Below are 22,642 nucleotides of genomic sequence, written 5' to 3'. Positions count from 1 at the left end.
AAGCAATTCTTACCAGTGTGTCTGGGAATGTCATTGAAAAATAAGTTACTTTTTGGACTTTTAAATAAATAAACTATTTGTATTTGTTAATTTTTTTTTTTATTTACCGCAAACAAACAGAAACGTTTGGATCGGTCATTCTTGCACAATTCCTCCAAGTTCTACGTACGTAACTGAGATGTAACACTAACACTCTTTGCTTAATACAGTACAAACAAAACAAAATGGTGCCGATACAGGTTGCCGCCGCACAGGACATTCTAACACCTGTTTTTCCGAAAAAGTAATGTAACAATTCTCCTGGACGGAAAATGGGGGTGGATGTCCCAAATTCCAAAAACAGTCACACAACACAGTCCTGAAACCGTATGATGACAAACAGTCAATATAGTGTGCAGTAACTCCTCAATAGCGTCCTACTCACCGGCGTCCAGTGATCACAGGTTATGAGACACAGCGTTTAAAACACTCTGCAGCCTTCCAGCTGGGCTGCCTTCTCCGTGGAGTACAGGCTGTATCATGCGTGAAACTACCGTCCCCCCCCCTCGACAACTCTTTAAAAGTAAACTTTCCATTCACAAAGTTATTGGCATCCATTTCTGCGACCTGCACTCCCATTTGTAACGTAACGTTCTTCTTCTTCTTTGAAATTTAAAGTAACGTTAGTTAGTCTTGGCCGGGCTAGTATGGCACAGACTATGCAGGCGTGTCGTTGTTTTGTTTTTTTTCCGCGTCTAGCTAGATCCGGCGTGGTGTTGTAGTTTTTCTAACGTTACCAGTTAATTACGCGATAAAAAACTTGACACCGTTAACAACGCGTTTAACGGACAGCACTTATTATATACATATATAATAATAATAATAATAATACTAATACCAAGACGTGACCTGTAAACAATGAGCCTTTGCATCAAACAGTAGATCCCTCCCATTCAACATCAATAACAAAAGAAAAAGTTCATGTATAACGTCACCCGTGTTGGAACCCATCAGCTGTTAGATCAGCATTCTTTTCTGGTTTTATGACTGAGTTTAGAAATGACACGCAATTCCCTCTCGACAAACACTAAGGCCGTGAGACCTCTGGATCTATATGAGTTGTGTGTGACTTCAAATACTTATTAATAAGGTCTTATTATTCACGTATTTATTTCTCTGCCTACCAGCTTGTCCACTTAGGCCTTGTGACTGCGGCTGTACCCCTGTACACTGATGTAATGTTGTATGTTATTCGTTCTTTGTATTTTGAACTGTACTGTCGGTATTGTTCTGTATATACGTATAAATAGATAAATAAATGAATAAAAAAAATAAAAATAAAAAACTGCGCTACCTACCTCTAAAAGCCTCAAACCCCGCCCTGGCTCCGTGAGATTATCGTTTCTTGCTTGTCAATCAGACAATATTGCCAACATAAGCTACGTCACAAGGAATGGCTGCTGGTGCAAACATTTGACAAGCAAACACAGTGAACGTTATTATCAAATAAACAATAAACAAAGCAACAAGAATACACAATATCCTTTGTCTCAGCACCTCAATTACAATGAGCCTTTGCATCAGACACGTAGCAGTTAAGATCCCTCCGATTCAACATCAATAATAAAAAAATGTCATATATAAATTTCACAAAAATTTCATATATATATATGTCACCGTGTTGTCGATTCGGAACCCATCAGCTGTTAGATCAGCATTCTGTTCTGGTTTTATGACTGAGTTTAGAAATGACATGAATTCAATTAAAAACGCTAAGGCCGTGAGAACTCTGGATCTATATGAGTTGTGTGTGACTTCAAATACTTATTAATAAGGTTTTATTATTCGCACGTATTTATTTCTCTGCCTACCAGCTTGTCCACTTAGGCCTTGTGACTGCGGGCTGTACCCCTGTACACTGATGTTATGTTGTATGTTATTCGTTCTTTGTATTTTGAACTTTATATGTCGGTATTGTTCTGTATGTGTGTATAAATAAATAAATGAATAAAAAAAAAAAAATAAAAAAACTGCGCTACCTGCGTCTCAAAACCTGCGCGCCGCCTGGCTCTCGTGAGATTATCGTTGACACAATATCCTTGTCTCAGCACCTCAATTACAATAATTAAATAATGAAACAGAGCTGAATGTGCAGGTTAGGGCTAGTAACGTGTGTCTAGAATTAGTGTGGTGGTGCACATAAAAAGGAGTGTTGATAAATGTTGTAAGATGGTCATTTGGCTCCACCTAGTGACCAAAAGTCGTGAGCTTAGAGTTACAAGTTTCTATCTCCGTTTAGGGTAGTTCTGAGATATTGAGCATCAAAGTCTTCACATCCCAGCTATTTTGTGAGATGGAACCTTTTTATTTTATTAATAACTAACTAAGAAAATATTTTGTTTTACAAAAATAACACCACACAGGCATTAATAAACACCTAAGGGATCAGATTATGTCAAAAACTCAATTTTGGCCAAAAGTGGAGATAGAACCTTACAATTCTAAGCTCACAAATTATTCTGCAGCACATGAGCTAAATTCAGCAATAGGCACAATGTTAAGAATAATACATAAACCATATCTAGTAAAAAGACAAAAGGAAGCAATATTGAATTCAAACATGATAGAACATTTATTAAAATCAACACACATATTTGACTAGTCACACTACAATTCAATCAATATCAAATATACATAGTATTAACATGAAAAGGAAAACACATGCATATATAAAGCAGTTATATATATTATATATATATATATATATATATATATATATATATACATACATATACAAAAGCAAGTACACAGTAAAAACCACAGCTTCAAAAAATACGCTCCATTAAAAAAAATCCATTCATCTAAAAATCAAACACAGCACACAAACAATCAGGAGTGTTTAGTTTGGTTACAGTCTGTCAGATCTTAACAACACTAGGCTAGGGAGACATCTTCAATGCGATAACCTACTAAATGGCCGCCGCCTCATCACCAGGCGGCGCTTCAGCCAATTCCTTCTGTTGGAAAGGGATTTGAGGCGTAGTGCAAGGCCACTGGAACTGCCTGCAGTCTTATATATTTTTCCAACACTTATATGTATCAGACTGTGTTTCTGAAAGTTGAGGTCCCCCGCCAAACTATCGTTAATATAAATGGAGGGGCAGAATGGCTTTGCGAGTTCCTGGAATGTTTTCGAAACTCTGTTGAACACGCCAAGCATCGCCATGTCCATACTCAGCGTCTCTTCAATAATACGCTGAATGACTACAGGTGGTAAGAATGGCCAGTCCTCTGATATGATGAGTGTGTCAGGAGGTGAACCAGTCTCTGTAGAATCCATGGCAACGCCACTCTGAAGCTGCAAGAAAGGAGGATTGGATAAGGCAAGGCAGGGCAAGTTTACTGATGTAGCACATTTCAGCACAGGGAAACTCAAAGTGCTTCAGATAAAACACAACACAACGACAGATCGGAAATATATGTAGGCATAGGTAGGATATAAGGTAGGACAAGTACTTTGAAATGCAAAGTTATGCTATCATTACCGCTAGTTGGGCGTCCTGATCTGTTCCCTCCTCAGCTGAACTGCTGCGGCCCTCAGACGTGCTTTCCTCGGACTGTTCATCGGTATCGGACGTCTCAGACGCGCTGTAGTCCGACTGGTCATCACCCTCCGGCGATCCCGACGCGCTGTCGTCCGAGTCGTCGTCTGTGCTATCCTCCGAGGCCTGTGTGGTGGAGGGTCCACCGGCAAACTCATTTGATTGAACCTCCGCCAGGTGGTGTGTCCCGGGCTGCTTTGGGATGGTGGAGAGCTGGTCGTCAGGAACTGGTGTATGCTGCATTTGGCTGACCTCATTCAGGACTGGCGGGTGTGTCTGGGGTTGCGGAGGTGGCACAGGTGACCCAGCAGGAAGGGGTGTTGTTGGCGACTCTGAAGTAGTGGGGGGTGGCTGCGTGTGGGGTGGGGGTCCATCCGCCAAGTGGTGTGTCCCGGGCTGCTGTGGGAGGGTGGAGAGCTCCTGTTTCAGCACCCTGTTTAGGGTCACCATCTTTGCTGCAGACAGACGGACCTGATGAAGAAATGCAGTCATACACAGAGGAACTGGAACACACGTTGTAGACTGAACCGTCATATGGTGCTTTTTTTTCAGTGTGACGGTGCACCGTTACCTGTGAGAAGCCCTGCCTCCTCAGGAAACCCAAGAATCTCAAGATGTCCACCAGGTACCCCCTCGTTTGAGCCAGCCTCTTAATTTTCTGCTTCGCTATCCACCTAAAAAAATAGAAAAAAAAGCTTAGGAATGAGTGACCCACTGATGTAGACAGTTACCGAACCATAACGCCCACATCTAAATAACAAAAGTTACCTCATGATCTTCCCCGTCTTTGATAAAAACATGAGGTGGGATGGCGGGGCGCTCCCCACACCCCACATGTGTCGTACAAAACGCCTGATGTTTTCTACAGTAATCCTAAGTTGGCGCGTTTTATCCCTCTTGAAGTTACGTTTTTTGAACATCGCTATCAGGTACTCTGTAAACCACAGAAGAAGAAAGAGCAATGACTGAAATGTCGGGGCCATGCAGGCTTAGTAATGAATAATAATGCATTATTACTCAACAAACCAAAGTCTTTTTTGTGCTTCTTTGGGGCGGGGCGCTGGCTGGCTGAACCTGCTTGTTGTTTTTTTTCCCTTACGGCAGACAGCTGTGAAGCTATTTCTTTCCTTCTCGACTCCTCCAGGATCAATTTGATGTCCTCTTTCTGTGAAGACAGAACATTAGTTGGGACAGTGATGATTATTACACAATACATTATTGACCACTCAATTCATTGATACCAGGTCTGGACCCCACCGCTCTGAAATGACAGCAAAACAATAACATTTGTTTTTACAAAAGTGCAAGATGCATACCGTCATATTGTGAACAGACGTTAAATGCTGGTCGAGACGGATGTATTTTCGTCCGTGGCACGGTCTGGCTGGGCAGCCTAGTGGGCCTGCGTATCTAAATAAACAGAGTCGTACATTTTAAGCACAATAATCAGCAGCCTGTGTTTGTGTGTGAGTGCCATTTAACTTACCTTCCAGAAGCCATTCCCAGCAGGAGCCTGCGCTCTGTGTGATCGTCCACACGGTGCACATCCCTGAGATGCTGGGATCTATACTGTGAGCTGACTTTGCACAACGGGCAAGGTTTCATTGTTTTCGTTTGTTTTCTGTGGATATAAACTGTAACAAGTAGAGATTAGGTTAGATTAGATAACACTTTATTCATCCCACCATGGGGAAATTGACTTGTAACAGCAGGAGAACATAACATACATAAAATAGAAAAAGCAAGTAGATTGAATAATATGCCATTAAATAACAAAAGTAATTCACACACATTCAAAGTCTGTATTTCTAAAACATACTCACCAGAAATCCAAAGTGTAATGAGAAAAAGTTGTTTTCGGTGTCTCCTCCTCTCTTCAGCATCAAATCTCCTCCAGGACTGTGCTTGTTGAGTTGCGGGGCCATTTATATGAAGACAGAGCAGGTCACATCCCCCTTTGGAAGGCCCGCCTACATGTTGTGAATACGTCTTGAAGCAGCATATTAGGAAGACGTTTTGATGAGGATGCTCTGGAAAGGACGTAACCAGACTGATTGGACATCCTTACGAAGACGTCATGGACTCAGCGTTCAGAAATCCGGGCAAAATTATTATAGTATGTTTAAAAAAGAAAAACTATGTGTTTTACTACTGACTTTATCCTACCTTGGATAAGAACACGGAAAAAAGGAACCAATACATTTCATACAAACACACCATTTATTAAATATTTTAAATTACCTACATAAACAACTCTACAAATAAATTATATATAAAAAAAGATATAAACAGATACAAACAAATATATACATATATATACATATAAACAAAGAACACAATATTAAAAGAGCCAGGAAAAATCTGGAACGCTGTCGTCATCCCACTCGGATCGGCCAGATGAAAACAGCTGCAAGGAAGAAATAAAAGCTAAGAGATGTTGAGCCCCATACTGTGAGATGTTAAAGTTTTGCTGTGCACCTGTGCTCACCAGTTCCAGATCATCCTGGGGGTTAACCTCAGCCAACCGACTGCTGCAGCCCTCACTCGGGTATGGTGGCGGACAGCCAGCAGGTGAGGGAGAGCCAGCAGTCGGTGGTGACCCGGCTCCCTGAGGCTGAGGTGGTTGTGGTGTTGGTGAAGATCCACCCGCTACAGAGGCAGCTTCCCCATGCAGAGAAGGACCTGCCTCCAATTTCCCAGCTTCTGAGAGACGGAGGTGTGTATAAACAGTGATGCCATGTAACGCGTTACTTCTAACGCGTTACTCTAATATGATCAGTAACGAGTAATCTAACGCTAAGCACTATTTCCAATCCAGTAATCGGATTAAAGTCACTGTGCGTTACTATTTGTCATTTTCCTTAGTAAAAATATATATTTTTGCTTTCTTCTTGCTCTTGGGGAGTGAAGTCACGTATGCGACAAGTCACGTTTTCAGCATGTGGACAGTTCACGTGTCCCACGCAGCGACACAAACGTAAACAACAATGTAGGGAGGAGAGAGATGCGTGTTTTCTAGCTGGAAATACAGTCACTATTTAGAGTTTGTGTCAGCTAAAGACGGCAATATTAAGGTTGGTTGTACACTCTGTGCTGGTGGCGACTACATCACATTTGAAGAAACATTTGGAGTCGCAGCACTGCAGTCAAACTTACAGAGCAAGTCCCAGCAGGTGGTGCGAAGCAGAGAGAAGGAGGTCCCCCACCACCCAAACAACAAAAGCTGGACTTCAGTGCAAAACCAGTAAGTGGGAGAGAGTTGAAGAAGTTGGTCGGGCAGTAGGCCTATGTTGTAGCGGAAATGCTGCCCTTAAACACGGTTGACTTTCGTGCCATAATAAACCAGATCCCTACTACTGGCAACGCTGAGCTGCCTCACAGTAAACCATTTTTATGTTGAGGCTGTTGGGGTGTTGTCGGCAGCTGCTGCATGTAACTAATAAAGTAACTTGTAATCTAACTTCGTTACTTTTAAAATCAAGTAATCTGTAAAGTAACTAAACTACTTTTAAAATCAAGTAATCTGCAAAGTAACTAAGTGACTAAGTAACTGTGGCAACACTGTGTATATACATATGCATCTTTTCACCACTGCACGACACAGATCCGGAAAGATGTACCTCTGTTACCCAATCAGTACGGACAAGGTTACACTGAGCTTGTGAAGCTGTAAGTAGACAATCAGCTATTAGAGCCACTGCTGGAATGAGAGGCAGATCCGCTCTGGTAAGTATTCAGTAATAGGTATGAATTAGTGTGACAGCAAACATTACAGCAAGGATTTTGAAGTTCAAACTCACCATGGAGTTCCTCACCGATGGACAGCAGTGATTGCTGAATCAGCCGTATTTCTTTTTTTTCCTTTCTGATTTTTAGTAGCCTTTCATTCAACGCAACCTTTCTCTGGCTCAGCAATACCGCCGTCTTCGCCTCCTTCTGTGAACACAGAACATAAGCTGAGACGCTGATCCACAGCATCTGACAAATATTTAATTTACGGACCACTCAAATATCAATGTATACCAGGTCACCGAAATGAAAGCAAAGAAATACCATATGTTCATTATAAAAAGAGCAAAAGCCTACTGCCATGTTGTGCACATTGCCCAGGTGGCAGTCCAACCGCGAAAATGTTAAACCCTGGCACTTCACGTCTGGGCAGCTCAGTCGGCCTCCATATCTGCACACACACCATATTGTCACACACAATATTGTTACACATTTCCAGGACATCATCAGCACCAGTAATCAGCTGTGTGTGTGTGTGTGTGTGTGTGTGTGTGTGTGTGTGTGTGTGTGTGTGTGTGTGTGTGTGTGTGTGTGTGGGATACACTGACCTTCCTGATGCCAGGCCTAGCATCAGCCTCCTCTCCTCCCTGTCCGTGACACCATGCACATGTCTTAAGTGCCCGGACAAGTTGGCATATTGGCCCTTGCACTCCGGGCACTGTTTTTGTGTCATTTTCTGTGTGTGCAATGTAAAAGCAAACATCAAACGTGGAGAAATAAGTCAACAGCTGAAACACAAGATTGAACTATTAACAAGTATGGCGCATGCAGCATTAATCCTGTAACAAATTGAAGGGGTATGGACTACCCCATCACGCAATCGACTGCAAGGAGCTATTCCGTCACTTAGCGCACAGTGCAGCGGGCTTTGGTTGTGAAGTCAGTCCATCAGAAAACCGTGCTGATGCTGAGCTGACAGAGAGCAGTGTCTGTTATGCATGCTCAGTGGTTTAGCCTGATGAAGAGGGGCCAGATTATGCACACACAGAGACAAACTGATGTGACTGATATCATGTTTTAACCACAGATGATCTCCCAGAGGTAAAAGCGAACACACCTGTATTTAATAGGCACTATATTATGAAACAGCATCATCTCCTAATTTGACTTGTTTGCTAAATCATAATTTATCAAAGGAGTCAACAAAGAAAGAACATATTTTTTAAAATCAATCTTTAATTATTGGTGTAATTAACAGACTATAATATTAATGCAGAATGTTCTGATCCCACTTGATGGCCACTCACTAGGAACATTGTCCTGGTGCAAATGTGGCAGGTTATCTGATCGGCAGACGATGACTTGTCATTTCATTGCAAATAAATACGAGTTTATGTTCACTTCTTTACCTTTACCTGAGGAAGACCAGTTGCTGAAGTAATTCCAGTCACATCCACATCAAATGAAGGAGTAGGAGAAAAGACACAGTGTGTGTGTGTGTGTGTGTTTTATTTCTTAATATGAAGATAGATATCTACTCAAGTTTTTCTTTCTCCAGAAAATATTTTCGTACCCTCACTCAAGCAGATATTTTCACGACTTGTTTTAGCCAAGTAACAGTACTAAGTGAGTAATGTTTTAAAGTTAATGTAAAGTTAATGCTTTAATTAATCTTTTTGATTGTATACAGTGTGCCTCGTGGAAAACGCACTCATCTTCAACCTAGTAAACACGGCTTCAAAAGTTTTTATTCTGCGTCTGCTCAATGAAGTGTGTGTGTGTGTGTTTTTTTTTTTTTTTTTTTTTTTTTTTTTTTTTGGTGTGTGTTTTTTTTAGGGGTCCCGAGCCGTCCTAATGAAGCCGTTTCGCGAAGGCAACATAAAGTTTGTTTTTATAAACAAACTGTTGCCCTAACCGCTATTAAATGACACGGAAGTAGAAGTTATTATCGACCCTCAATAATCTGGCATGGTTACAAGAAAGCAGCAAATATCCCTTAGGAAGCTGGCATCGGGAGACTACAAGTGTTAAGATTTGGGAAGATGGCATCCCCCTACAGCTACACCGCGCACCATAACACTGTAATCCCCCATCAAATGGTCGAGTGTAAAACTAACCCTCTCATGCAACGCATTCAACAGTAAACTGTACTACTGCATCATATAGCCTTCAGTCAAGCGCAAATATGCCTGTAATTTATTGTGGAAAAAAGCAGTCAACTACTGTAATAGTTTTTTGACCCAAAATGCATTGCAATATACAGCTAAACTTTGTAAAATTACAGAACAAGAACTTTGTAACATTTTGCTGTATAAAGTACATATATTTGTAGTAAGTACTATGCACCTCATGTGTTATTATGGCTTACTAAACTCCAGACTAGCAGGAGCTAAGGGTGACGACAGCCGTGAGGCTGTTTTAAACATTTTTTATTAAAATGGGCTTCATGGAAAAGCGCTTACCAGTTCTTGAACCTTCTGAACACGACTTCCAAAGTTATTCTCTGCTTTGCGCTGACCACTTCGGGAGATTTGCAGTGGGCGTGGCCTTCACTCGGCTACATTATTTTGGTGTCACGTGACAAGATCAAGATCAACGCTAAAATAATTATTTTTGTTCTTAAAGTCAACTGTAAACAGGTAGTAAAATTGTACATGTCTATGTTAACAGTGAAATTAATTACAATGTTACTTTAGATAATTACCTGGTAATTAGCCTACTCTCAGCCATCTTGCGTCGTTTCAGCATTTTAGTCTATTGCCTATGCTGCGTTCAAGGCAACTGGGAACTCGGGAATGTCCGACTTTTCTTTTTATTATTCTTTTTATTATATTTTTTTATGATTTCCTACTTGTGTACTCGGAGAAAACTTCATGAGTAGCAGCTGAATGACGTCACACAACAATGGCAGCTCCCATGGAAGCCCACATTGGAAATGGTAAACAACAAACTAAAAGTCAACATAAAGCATATTTGCATGTTTGTAATTAAAAAGTATAAATATAGTCAAAGGTTTAGAAACTGCAGCTCAGAAAATACAACTTGCGTTGTGCTGGAAATGTGGAAATTAGTCTGGACTAATGCAAGGTGAAAAGCAGAAAATGCTGTATTAGTGGGGCAGATGGGCATAATGGGTGCACATCTCAGTAAATAATAAGCAACACATATTGCTAAACACATATAGTAGAAACATAGTTTGCAGGTATAAACACGCGCACACAAACACACACACACACACACACACACACACACACACACACACACACACACACACACACACGCACACACAGAAGTACAATATTTATCTATGAAATGTAGTGGAGTGGACGTAGAAAGTGACATTAAAAGAAGACCCAAATGTAGCCAGGTGAAAAAATGTGCATACGTATTAACGCCACCAGATGGCACTGTCAGATTTTCGATATCACCTGTGGGGCAAGGGATGCTGGGAAAACTCTGTGGGCAGGAAAAGACACATGGACTTTAACGGAACACGCAGGTATTTGCTTTGTCGGACTATTAAGGGTAAATATACAGATATTTTTGATTGTTGGCATACGATATCATTGTATAAACAATTATTGTATTGGTTGCCTACACATTAAGAGATGTAGATTGATTTGTTTGTGTTTCACTGGATTAGCAGACAATGTATGAAGACATTGTCCAGATTTAGCCGCATGACTGAGAACAATTTTTTGTATCTGATACGGATCTGTACACAGGGGTGACTGTATTTATTTTTGCACTCTAAAGTTTAAGTATTGAGAAACACATAGTGTACAACTTTTAATACTGTTGCAGTATTTTGGTCTGTACTGGTTTTGTTTATGCAAGGAGCTTATATTAAAGCTCTATCTTTAATAGTAATTAAAACAATTAAAATAATAAAATAAAAAAATAATTCTAACAATCTATCTGAGCACCATTTTTTTTATAGTTCAGAATAAAGACCACAAAAAGATATTAGTGTCCTGTGCTGGTTTAATTTCGCCAGGCTACACAAGTAAAGTATAAGCACCTTTGTACTTAAATAAAAACTAATACCGGGTCACACAGTATTTGTATTAAATCTTGTGATGCTTTCTCCTAAAAAAAATTTTTGTCACCATGAAACCAAGAGAAAAATGGAGCGGACTCGGGGCCCCAGTGAAGATGTGTTTCGATTGGTAGTGCGAGAAAAGTGGATCTTTGAAGTCCTGAAGATGATAAACGATTGCCTGGAAGCCGTGGACAAGGATCCTCCAGGATCTCTGGGCAGCAGTGTTGCACCAGATACTGTAAGTCCATGTATTATCTAGAAATTTGGACAGTAACGCAACATGGAAAAACACCAAAAACATAGACAGTTTGCAAAACATCAACTCGTGGAGCACTGCTACTTCAAATACATACTAATTCTTCAAAAATCAATTGTTAAAAGTATGATGTGTGTTTCCTATCATCCTCTACTGTTTGCATTCTCATTAATGAGCTTTTAACAGAGAAGGAGAAATGAATGTGAGAAAATCAACAGATGCTACATCAGGACATGCTGTCTTCTTTTGTCGTTACAGCTAAGAGATGTTGGTGGAGAAGAAGACGAGGAGGAAGGAAAAAAATAAAATAATAAAAATAAAAATAAATAAAAATTCAATCAAGTGGATTGTGTGTTATTGTGAGAACCGTGCATATTTACACTTGGGATTAGGTGTTTGTTCCCCCCGCCCCCTCTTGTAAATAATGGCTTAGGGTTTTTAGGGTTAAGGTGACATCTGTTATGTTATATATATATATATGTATGTATAATAATATGCTAATTATACACCATTTCAGAAACATATAACGCTTATACTTCTGGGGCACATACAACAGTTTAATAATGAGCTGTCTGCACATTGTACTGGACAATATATAACTGAGTCGAATTTGGGATGGAATCCAGTTCAACTGGAAGACCACAGGCTTCACATTGAAAGCCGTGCCTGAGTGGTCCATGCGCCTTCCAAAGTTGTTTGCCAGGGTGACACTCGCAGAGGAAGGTCTGGGAATCGACGCAGAGCTTGGTGCCGAGACTGCCCCTGAAGACCACATTACCTTTGGAGAACGGCATTGTGGCAACGGCGCCTGCACAGAAGAGCGAAAGAAAAACACATCAACAACAGCTGTTATTTTGCTGCCGTGGTAAAGTCATTACAGGAAAGTTTGTCTTTTGTCTCTCTGTGTCTGTGTGTGTCTGTCTATGTGTCTCTGTGTGTGTATGTGTGTGTGTGTGTGTGTCTATGTGTCTGTGTGTGTTTCTCTCTATGTGTGTGTGTTTGTGTCTGTCTGTGTGTCTGTGTGTTTTTGTGTCTCTCTGTCTGTGTGTGTGTCTGCGTGTATCTGTCTATGGGTGTGTGTCTTTGTGTCTCTGTCTGTGTGTGTGTGTGTGTCTCTGTGTGTTTGTGTGTGTCTCTCTCTGTCTCTATGTGTGTGTGTCTCTGTGAACATTTGAGACGGACGCATCAATGAGTGTTATCTTGTAAAATTATCAGCACAATTACAACCATTTCCCGTCTGCCCTCCACAACAAAGGTATTTCCAGAAGAGGAGAGGAGAACCCTTGACAATAAAATCCTTTGAATTCATGAAAGTGAAACCATACCACTGTACTATGTCACGGTTTAAAAAAAATCCAATGTTGAGTTCCGGACACCCGGCACATGGTAGGTTGTCACTAGGATTAGGATTAGGGTAAAGGGATGGATAACCAGATGTATCAAACTTGATATCGCTAGAAGGGAGGGTCAGGGGGGAGTGATTAACGTTATAAAGTGGCAGCGACCAGCCTCTTTCTAGATTCCAACGAAAGGCAGGATTTCATTCTGAAATAAAACCCTATGTATATATGTATATATATATATATATATATATATATATATATATATATATATATATATATATATATATATACAAAGTTTGCTAGGCAAAAAGAAGAATTAATCTCAATGATCAAAAAAAAAATTGACACCGTTAATAACGCATTCAACTCAATTAATTTGTGTACCATGGGAAGTGAGGATTGAAGGCAGATTTGATTTGAAAGGACTGCAGTTTCTGCAGGTCAGCCTGTGAGTGAAACCTTCATTAACCAACGTGACGTTTGGGGGGTCAGCGACGCGGATCTTAAGTGACACAACATGTGTCCTGTAAAAAATGAGCCTTTGCATCAGACACCTAGCAGTTAAGATCCCTCCGATTCAACATCAATAATAAAAAAAAGTTCATATATAACGTCACCCTGTTGTCGATTCGGAACCCATCAGCTGTTAGATCAGCATTCTTTTCTGGTTTTATGACTGAGTTTAGAAATGACACAAATTCCTACTCGAAAAACACTAAGGCCGTGAGAACTCTGGATCTGTATGAGTTGTGTGTGACTTCAAATACTTATTAATAAGGTTTTATTATTCTACGTATTTATTTCTCTGCCTACCAGCTTGTCCACTTAGGCCTTGTGACTGCGGCTGTACCCCTGTACACTGATGTATTGTTGTATGTTATTCGTTCTTTGTATTTTGAACTGTATCTGTCGGTATTGTTCTGTATGTATGTATAAATAAATTTAATACAAATAAATAAATAAAAGCTATTTTGTGAGATGGAACCTTTTTATTTTATTAATAACTAACTAAGAAACTATTTTTTTTTTTACAAAAATAACACCACACAGGCATTAATAAACACCTAAGGGATCAGAGTATGTCAAAAACTCAATTTCGGCCAAAAGTGGAGATAGAACCTTATAATTCTAAGCTCACAAATTATTCTGCAGCACATGAGCTAAATTCAGCAATAGGCACAATGTTAAGAATAATACATAAACCATATCTAGTAAAAAGACAAAAGGAAGCAATATTGAATTCAAACATAATAGAACATTTATTAAAATCAACACACACTTGACTAGTCACACTACAATTAAATCAATATCAAATATACATAGTATTAACATGAAAAGGGAAAACACATGCATATATAAAGCAGTTATACATATATATATGTATATACATACATAAACAAGTACACGGTAAAAAACAACGGCTTCAAAAACACGCTCCATAAAAAAAAATCTATTCATTTAAAAATCCAACACAACACACAAACAATCAGGAGTGTTTAGTTTGGTTACAGTCTGTCAGATCTTAACAACACTAGGCTAGGGAGACATCTTCAATGCGATACCTGCTATGAGCCACGTGCCTCATCACCAGGCGTGCGCTCAGCCAATTCCTTCTGTTGGAAAGGGATTTGAGGCGTAGTGCAAGGCCACTGGAACTGCCTGCAGTCTTATATATTTTTCCAACACTTATATGTATCAGACTGTCTTTCTGAAGGTTGAGGTCCCCCGCCAAACTATCGTTAATATAAATGGAGGGGCAGAATGGCTTTGCGAGTTCCTGGAACATTTTCGAAACTCTGTTGAACCCGCCAAGCATCGCAATGTCCATACTCAGCGTCTCTTCAATAATACGCTGAATGACTACAGGTGGTAAGAATGGCCTGTCCTCTGATGTGATGAGTGTGTCAGCTAGTCTTGCAGGGCAGAAGGGAAATGCAAAGTTATGCTGTGCATTGGTGCTTACAGATGTTTGGGCAGCTTCGTCCGACCCGCTGCTGTTGTTGATCTCCTGTAAAGTCCTGCATGCCTCTGGTGTGTCTTCACAGACCAGCACCTGTGGCTGAAGTGGTCGTGGCGGTGGAGGTGATCCAGGCTCTGTGGAATCCATGGCAACGCGACTCTGAAGCTGCAAGAAAGTAGGACAGGATAATATCAATTTCATTGATATAGCACATTTCAGCACAGGGGAACTCAAAGTGCTTCAGATAAAATACAACACAAGAAATAATATAAAACATATCGCCGAATTCAAATTTAATACCAAATAAAATGTACAAGAATAACATTCACAGTTCAGTATAAAAATTGATGCACGAAAAGAAAGGTCTTCAGCCTAGATTTAAAAGAGCTGAGAGCGGCGAACCTGCAATTTTCTGGTAGCATTTTCCAAATATGTGGATCATAATGCTGCTTCAGCCTGTTGAGTTCTGACTCTGGGAAACAACACGCAGACCTGTTCCAGATGACCTGAGAGGTCTGGGTGGTTCATATTGCAATAACAGATCAGAAATATATGTAGGTATAGGTAGGATATAAGGTAGGACAAGTACTTTGAAATGCAAAGTTACCGCTTGTCGGGCGTCCTGATCTGTTCCCTCCTCAGCGGAACTGCTGCGGTCCTCAGACGGGCTTTCCTCCGACTGTTCATCGGTGTCAGACGTGCTTTCCTCCGACTGTTCAGACAACTCAGACGCGCTGTAATCCGACTGGTCATCACCGTCCGACGTCCACGAAGAGCTGTCGTCCGAGTTGTTGTCCGTGCTATCCTCCGAGGCCGGTGTGGTGGAGGGTACACCGGCAAAGTCATTTGATTTAACCTCCGCCAGGTGGTGTGTCCCGGTCTGCTGTGGGATTGTGGAGAGCTGGTCGTCAGGAACTGGTGTCTGGTCCATTTGGCTGACCTCATTCAAGGCGGGTGTGTCTGCGGTTGCGGAGGCGGCACAGGTGAGCCAGCAGGAAGGGGTGTTGTTGGCGACTCCTGTGGGAGGTTGGAGAGCTCCTGTTGCAGCACCCTGATTAGAGACTTCATCCTAGCTGTTGACAAACGGACCTGAGGAATAAATGCAGTCATACACTGAGGAACTGGAACACATGTTGTAGATGTAACCGTCATATGGTGCTTTTTTTGTCAGTGTGAGGGTGCACCATTACCTGTGAGAAGCCCTCCCTCCTCAGGAAACCCAAGAATCGCAAGATGTCTACCAGGTAACCCCTGGTTTGTGCTAGCCTCTTCCTTTTCAGCTTCGCTATCCACCTAAAAAAATAGAAAAAAAGCGTAGGAATGAGTGACACACTGATGTAGACAGTTACCAAAACATAACACCCAAATCTAACTAACTAAATTTACCTGTTGACTTTCCCTGTCTTTGATAGAAACATGAGGTGTGATGGCGGGGCACCTCCCACCCCCCACACGTATCGTATAAAACGCCTGAAGCGTTTCCCAGTCCTCCTAAGTTGGGGGTTATAACACTTGGAGTTACTTTTTTCAAACTTTGCTATCAGGTACTCTGTAAACAAGAGAAGAAGAAAGAGCAGAGTGTCACTGAAATGTCGGGGCAATGCAGGCTGAGCAATGAATAAGAATGCATTATTACTCAACAAACCAAAGTCTTGTTTGTGCTTCTTTCGGGCGCGGGGCTGGCTGGCTGAACCTGTTAGTTGTTTTTTTTCCCTTACGGCAGACAGTTGTGAAGCTATTTCTTTCATTCTCAACTCCTCCAGGAACAATTTGATGTCATCTTTCTGTGAAGACAGAACATTAGGTGAGACAGTAATCATTATTACACAATACATTAATGACCACTCAATTCATTGATACCAGGCCTGGACCCCACCACTCTGAAATGACAGAAAAACAATAACATTTGTTTTTACAAAAGTGCAAGATGCATACCGCCATCTCGTGAACAGCTTTTAAATGCCGGTCGAGACGGATGTATTTCTGTCCGTGGCACGGTCTCGCTGGGCAGCCTAGTGGGACTGCATATCTAAATAAACAGAGTCGTACATTTTTAGCACAATAATCAGCAGCCTGTGTTTGTGTGTGAGTGCCTTTTAACTTACCTTCCAGAAGCCATTCCCAGCAGGAGCCTGCGCTCTGTGCCATCGGTCACAGAGTGGACATCCCTGAGATGCTGCGCTGTACTGGAGTAGTTGACTCTGCACAACAGGCAATGTTTCATTGTTTTCTTTTTTTTCTGTGGAGATATAAGTCAACAGGTGAAGCTCATGATAGAAAGTAGATTGAATAATATGCCATTAAATAACAACAAAAGTCATTCACACACATTCAAAGTCTGTATTTCTTTGCAAACATGTTACAACTCTGCATACAACTCTGCATAAAGCAAAAAGCAAAACATACTCACCAGAAATCCAAACTATAATGACAAAGAGTTGTTCCTCTCTTCAGCATCAAATCGACTGTGGTTGTTGAGTTGCAGGGGCCATTTATATGAAGACACAAGCAGCCAATGACAATGCAGGTCACATCCCCATTTGGAAGGTCCGCCTTCGCATGTTGAGCATTAGGAAGACGTTTTGATGAGCATGCTTTGGAAAGGATGTAACCAGACTGATTAGGACATCCTTACGAAGACGTCATGGACTCAGCGTTCAGAAGCATCAAATCCGGGAAAAGTTATGGTATGTTTAAAAAAGAACAACTATGTGTTTTACTACTGACTTTAACCTACCTTGGATAAGAACACGGAAAAAAGGAACCAATACATTTCATACAAACATACCATTTATTAAATATTTTAAATTACCTATATATACCTATATACACACAACTATACAAATAAAATATATAAAAAAGATATAAACAGATACAAACAAATATATACATATATATATATACATATAAACACAGAACACAATATTAAATGATCCAGGAAAAATCTGGAACGCTGTCGTCATCCCACTGGGATCTGTCAGATGAAAACAGCTGCAAGGAAGAAATAAAAGCTAAGAGATGTTGAGCCCCATACTGTGAGATGTTAAAGTTTTGCTGTGCACCTGTGCTCACCAGTTCCAGATCATCCTGGGGGTTAACCTCAGCCAACCGACTGCTGCAGCCCTCACTCAGGTCCGGTGGCGGACAGCCAGCAGGTGAGGGAGAGCCAGCAGTCGGTGGTGACCCGGCTACCTGAGGCTGAGGTGGATGTGGGGGTGTTGATGATCCTTCGCCAGTACAGAGCAGCGATTGCTGAATCAGCTGTATTTCTTGTTTTTCCTTTTTGATTTTTAGAAGCCTTTCATTTAAGGCAACCAAACAAACTGTTGCCCTAACCGCTATTAAATGACACGGAAGTAGAAGTTATTATCGACCCTCAATAATCTGGCATGGTTACAAGAAAGTAGCAAATATCCCTTAGGAAGCTGGCGTCCGGAGACTACAAGTGTTAAGATTTGGGAAGATGGCATCCCCCTACACCGCGCACCATAACACTGTAATCCCCCATCAAATGGTCGAGTGTCAAATTAACCCTCTCATGCAACGCATTCAACAGTAAACTGTACTACTGCATCATATAGCCTTCAGTCAAGCGCAAATATGCCTGTAATTTATTGTGGAAAAAAGCAGTCAACTACTGTAATAGTTTTTTGACCTTCATTAACCAACGTGACGTTTTGTGTGATCAGTGACGCTCATCCTCAGTGACACACTGTAAACATTCATTTATTATATTACCATCATTATGGCTACCGGGGGGCTCCCGGTTCTTACTGATCTCTGGAGCTCTTTGAGCCACAGCGAGCGGAGACACCGCCAGGAAGATTAGTTCCGCTCTATGATGATGGTGGTAACATTTCAAACAGAACTCCATCAATAACATTATTTATAATGTTTAATTATCCCCCTCTACATACGTATTACTTATTATTATGTTAAAGTCATGTTATTTTCTCTGGATAATTATTTTGAGAAGGCTACGTGTTTACATGGTGTATATTTATATTTGAATGTATTTAGTCAATAAAGCTGTGGCTGACAAAACATTTGAGTCCATCTGTTTGTTAACATGATTAACTTATCATAATCAGACAAGAGTTTATTGCAGAAGTTAGTTACATCACAAGGAATCTGCCTTGGCTGTTGGTGCAAACATTGACAAACAAACATAGTGAACATTACATTATTATCAAATAAACAAGAAATAAATAAATAAAAATAAATAAATAAATAAATATTAGATTTAACCTTTGTGTTGTCTTCCGGTCGACCATGCACTTGTTGTCCTCCAGTCTGTTATGCCAGTCTATAAAGCATGAAGTGTAAATTATTACCAAATTCTGTGTTACATCTTCTTAGCCAACTTCTTTCCAACCTATTACCACTAGTTTTACACTTATTAATATAATACATGGTCAAAGAAACTAATTTATATAAAATTATAGCCTACCTAATTTCTGAGATAAAAAAAGCTGAAATTATGAATTATTTTTATTAACAGTTGAGATCAACAGGAACATATTCTGATGGGTTATCACAGACTGGCATAAGTCGAAGTTTAGACATCCAAAATTCAATTAAAGTAGTGATCATTAATTGTATTCGTGAAGACCGTCATTGGGAACCACCAATGTTATTTTGGGTTAATTTGGTTGAAAGAAACCCATATTTCTGATAAAGAAACTTTGAAAACGGGTCAAATTTGAGGAGCCCACCTGTACAGTAAGTGATTCACTGTATAAAATATTAATTAATCTTTTCTAATAACTTATTTAAATAATACATTATAGAATCTGTTCATATGAAAAGTTGTATGAGATAACAGCTGTTGTTATTCAACTCAATATTGATCAAATGTAGTTGAGTAAATTAGTAAATTATTTTTCAGTTCAAGGAGTTGTGGCTGTGTGGGGGGGTTAACCTGACCCCACTGCTCTTCAACCCCAAGTACACCAGCACCCCAATCCCTTCCCGAACTCCTAGACCTACCCTGTCCAACGAGGACGAAAGGGAGGAGATGGAGGAGAGCGAGGATTAGGAGGAAAGGAAGATCTTTTGATTATTCTTGATTCTTGATTAAACTTTTTATTATATTATTGTTTTTTATGTTCAGTTGATTTTATTTAATAAAATAAAATATTTAAGTTAAATAAAATTTTATATTTAAATCACTATTCCGGTTTCATATATTTATATGTTCTTATAATTTATATCAGAATAACCAACAGAGAGGAGTGTGTGTCCCAATAATAGGTAACTCCGTGGTTGGACTGTCTTTACTAAAAGAGACAGCAGCCCTCATGGCACTCATGCGCCAAGGCCCAGGGGCCCCTGAACCTTCCCCTGCACCAGAGGCTGTTTCTGGCCCTACAACAGAGGCTGGTGCAGGGACTGCCCCTGTGGCAGCGGGCAGCATGCAGTGAGTGAGAACTGGACACAGAACACACCAAACCACGTTATCTGCTCTACAAAAGACAGAGTGCAAATCATTTACATGTTTTCTTTGTCACATCAGCCACCCCCTAAGAAAAAGGTGACCTCAGGTAAGTAATAAACACACTTTTAATAGTGAGCAATCTTTGACTTGTAACATCAGATTATTAGACAATATTTTCTTGAATTACAGGACCCGTGGAGGAAGGAAAATTATTTTCTTTTGGTTTTATTGTTTATGTTCTATGCAATGCAGAAGTTCCTCAGGTCTGCCAACCTACCCTCATCCACGGTCTCACCCCGCTGGAGCCTGCAACAGGTGTCGTCAGCGGTGGCCTTGAAGCTATTCAGCAGGCTGCACTTTCCAGTGGAGGAGAGGGACTGCCTTGTAGAACTGGTCCCCGGTTCCTCGGCCGAGCCACTGGTCGCCGTTGCAGCGGGCAGCGGCACGTTGGTGACCAGAAACCCACGTTGCAGCAACGTCTTTGTCAGCGTCCTGCACTATGGCAGATAAGTCAGCGTAATCCCAAATGCGAGCTTTCCTTGCCCACTGCAGCTGGGACTCCTTGGCTCACTGTAACTCGGCACTGCGCTCCTCTGGGGTACAGTCCTTCATGCAGACCCGGGCCAGGTGGGTGGGGAGCTGGTCCTGGGAAGTCTTGCAGATCAGGCAGCATACTGGGTTCCTCTAAACTCTGGCAGATTCCCTTGAGGAGAAGCAGTTATATACAGGTCAGAACAGAGCGGAAATAGCAAAAGGGGGGTCTTTCTTTGCATTAATGGAGATGTTCAGCCAGTCTGTTCTATAAGCAGCATATTAGAACTTACATTTTTGACTGTAGAAGGCCTATTTGTCACTGCCCTCGGTCCACTGCGGCAGCTTCCAAGGGATTCTGGTCCGTCTGCTAAGCTTTCTTCTGCTGTAGATTGAATATAAAAGAAAACGTTTTTTACAGTGCTGCGCCTTGTATCTTCCGCATCAAAACTCCTCCAGGATTGATGCTGTTAAGTTGCAGGGCCATTTATATGAAGACACAAGCAGCCTGTGACCAGGCCCGTATTAAGACAATGTGGTGCCCCTGGGCACAATACCTCAAAGTGCCCCCCCCCCTCACCCTTTTACCCGTGCTGTCCTCCTGCCAAAAATATCAGACATAATCAAGGGGATTTCTCAAATGTAATTTACTAACTTGTCCAACTACATACATGTAGGCATATGAGCAGTGAGCACTATATTCAAATGTCTCAATTCAAAATGTCGAATTCAGAAAGCACAGCACTTAATTCAAATTGTCAAAATCAATAACATCAGTACCTCAGCCCAGCAGACAAGCCAAAAAAATACTAACAAAAAACAAAGCATTTTCATTATCCAAAGAGAAACCAACACTTGCTTTCCCCCTGCCAAAAATATCAGACATAATCAAGGGGATTTCTCAAATGTAATTTACTAACTTATCCAGATGTAGGCATATGAGCAGTGAGCACTATATTCAAATGTCTCAATTCAAAATGTCTATCAATTCAAAAAGCCAAAAATCAATACTATATATTGCATTCATCATTATAATAACATTTTTGGGGGGTTAAAATGGCCACTTTTGATTATTGTATACTGGCCCAAGTGCCCTTATGGATAATCCGGCCCTGCCTGTGACAATGCAGTTCACACCCCATTTTGGAAGGCCCGCCTACATGTTGTGAAGGCGTTCTGATGATATATGATGTTAAGCGAAGCAGCATATAAGGAAGACGTTTTGATGAGCATGCTTTGGAAAGGATGTAACAAGACTGATTCAGACATGCTCACCAAGACGCCATGGACTCAGCGTTTTGATGAGGATGCTTTGGAAAAGATGTAACCAGACATATTCAGATATATATATATATATATATATATATATATATATATATATATATATATATATATATATATATATATATATATATATATATACATACATATAAACAAAGGACACAATATTAAATCAGCCAGTAAAAATCTGGAATGCTCTCGCCATCCCACTGGAGGTCAGATGACAAGAAAAAAGCAAATACAGCACTTCTCAAATACACAAAAACACCCACATCAATCACACATTAACTCGAGATAACTATTTACATAAATATATAAAAAATAAGTCATGATAAATTGTTCAGGATGTGCTCTGCATCATTTATGTCCATTTCTTTGGAGAAAAGCAGAAATAACTCAGCTCTGAATGAAAAAAAAATGCAATACATCGTATGAGTCAACTCCTTATTGGCTACAAGTCTGGCAGGGTTTTGTAACCAGAA

At 40.6% G+C, this 22,642-nt stretch overlaps 5 protein-coding genes across 9 annotated transcripts in view; all 5 read right to left on the bottom strand.

The window, feature by feature from the left end:
• LOC120555323 overlaps nucleotides 1-5,186 on the bottom strand; it is a 31,103-nt gene extending 25,917 nt beyond the window's left edge. Inside the window, exons 1-3 of the mRNA XM_039793986.1 lie at nucleotides 5,068-5,186; nucleotides 4,898-4,991; nucleotides 4,608-4,746 (exon numbers count right to left, since the gene is read on the bottom strand). Coding sequence (XP_039649920.1) covers nucleotides 4,608-4,746; nucleotides 4,898-4,991; nucleotides 5,068-5,186 — 352 coding nt within the window. The remainder of the gene's footprint in view (nucleotides 1-4,607; nucleotides 4,747-4,897; nucleotides 4,992-5,067) is intronic.
• The window catches only part of LOC120555327, a 75,517-nt gene that overhangs the window by 14,343 nt on the left and 38,532 nt on the right, over nucleotides 1-22,642 (bottom strand). The gene's annotated exons all lie outside the window — the stretch shown is intronic.
• Nucleotides 3,495-4,448, bottom strand: LOC120555329 (seroin-like). The gene is made up of 3 exons (XM_039793998.1): nucleotides 4,350-4,448; nucleotides 4,153-4,255; nucleotides 3,495-4,052 (listed from the first exon to the last, which is right to left on the bottom strand). The coding sequence occupies exons 1-3, from the start codon at nucleotides 4,415-4,417 to the stop codon at nucleotides 3,510-3,512; spliced, it is 714 nt and encodes a 237-aa protein (XP_039649932.1). The 5' UTR covers nucleotides 4,418-4,448; the 3' UTR covers nucleotides 3,495-3,509.
• LOC120555330 (disheveled-associated activator of morphogenesis 1-like) lies at nucleotides 5,197-7,795 on the bottom strand. Of its 5 annotated transcripts, none has more exons than XM_039794001.1 (6): nucleotides 7,668-7,795; nucleotides 7,382-7,514; nucleotides 6,070-6,284; nucleotides 5,949-5,988; nucleotides 5,405-5,663; nucleotides 5,197-5,215 (listed from the first exon to the last, which is right to left on the bottom strand). In XM_039794001.1, exons 1-5 carry the CDS (start codon nucleotides 7,671-7,673, stop codon nucleotides 5,527-5,529), a joined length of 531 nt encoding a protein of 176 aa, XP_039649935.1. In that variant the 5' UTR covers nucleotides 7,674-7,795; the 3' UTR covers nucleotides 5,197-5,215; nucleotides 5,405-5,526. The 5 variants fall into 5 exon arrangements, with proteins under 5 accessions (XP_039649935.1, XP_039649934.1, XP_039649933.1 ...); XM_039794000.1 differs by having other exon boundaries at nucleotides 5,198-5,215; nucleotides 6,070-6,281; nucleotides 7,382-7,517; nucleotides 7,668-7,794; XM_039793999.1 differs by having other exon boundaries at nucleotides 5,198-5,215; nucleotides 7,382-7,517; nucleotides 7,668-7,793.
• Nucleotides 12,139-15,842, bottom strand: LOC120555322 (serine-aspartate repeat-containing protein C-like). The gene is made up of 4 exons (XM_039793984.1): nucleotides 15,519-15,842; nucleotides 14,782-15,076; nucleotides 12,309-12,416; nucleotides 12,139-12,146 (listed from the first exon to the last, which is right to left on the bottom strand). Exons 1-4 carry the CDS (start codon nucleotides 15,840-15,842, stop codon nucleotides 12,139-12,141), a joined length of 735 nt encoding a protein of 244 aa, XP_039649918.1.

Source organism: Perca fluviatilis, unplaced genomic scaffold (assembly GCF_010015445.1).
Source record: "Perca fluviatilis unplaced genomic scaffold, GENO_Pfluv_1.0 PFLUV_unplaced_scaf_8, whole genome shotgun sequence".
In the NCBI taxonomy this organism is placed as follows: Eukaryota; Metazoa; Chordata; class Actinopteri; order Perciformes; family Percidae; genus Perca; species Perca fluviatilis.
Note: the sequence above shows the minus strand (reverse complement) of the source record. Positions and strands in the feature narration are given on the sequence as shown.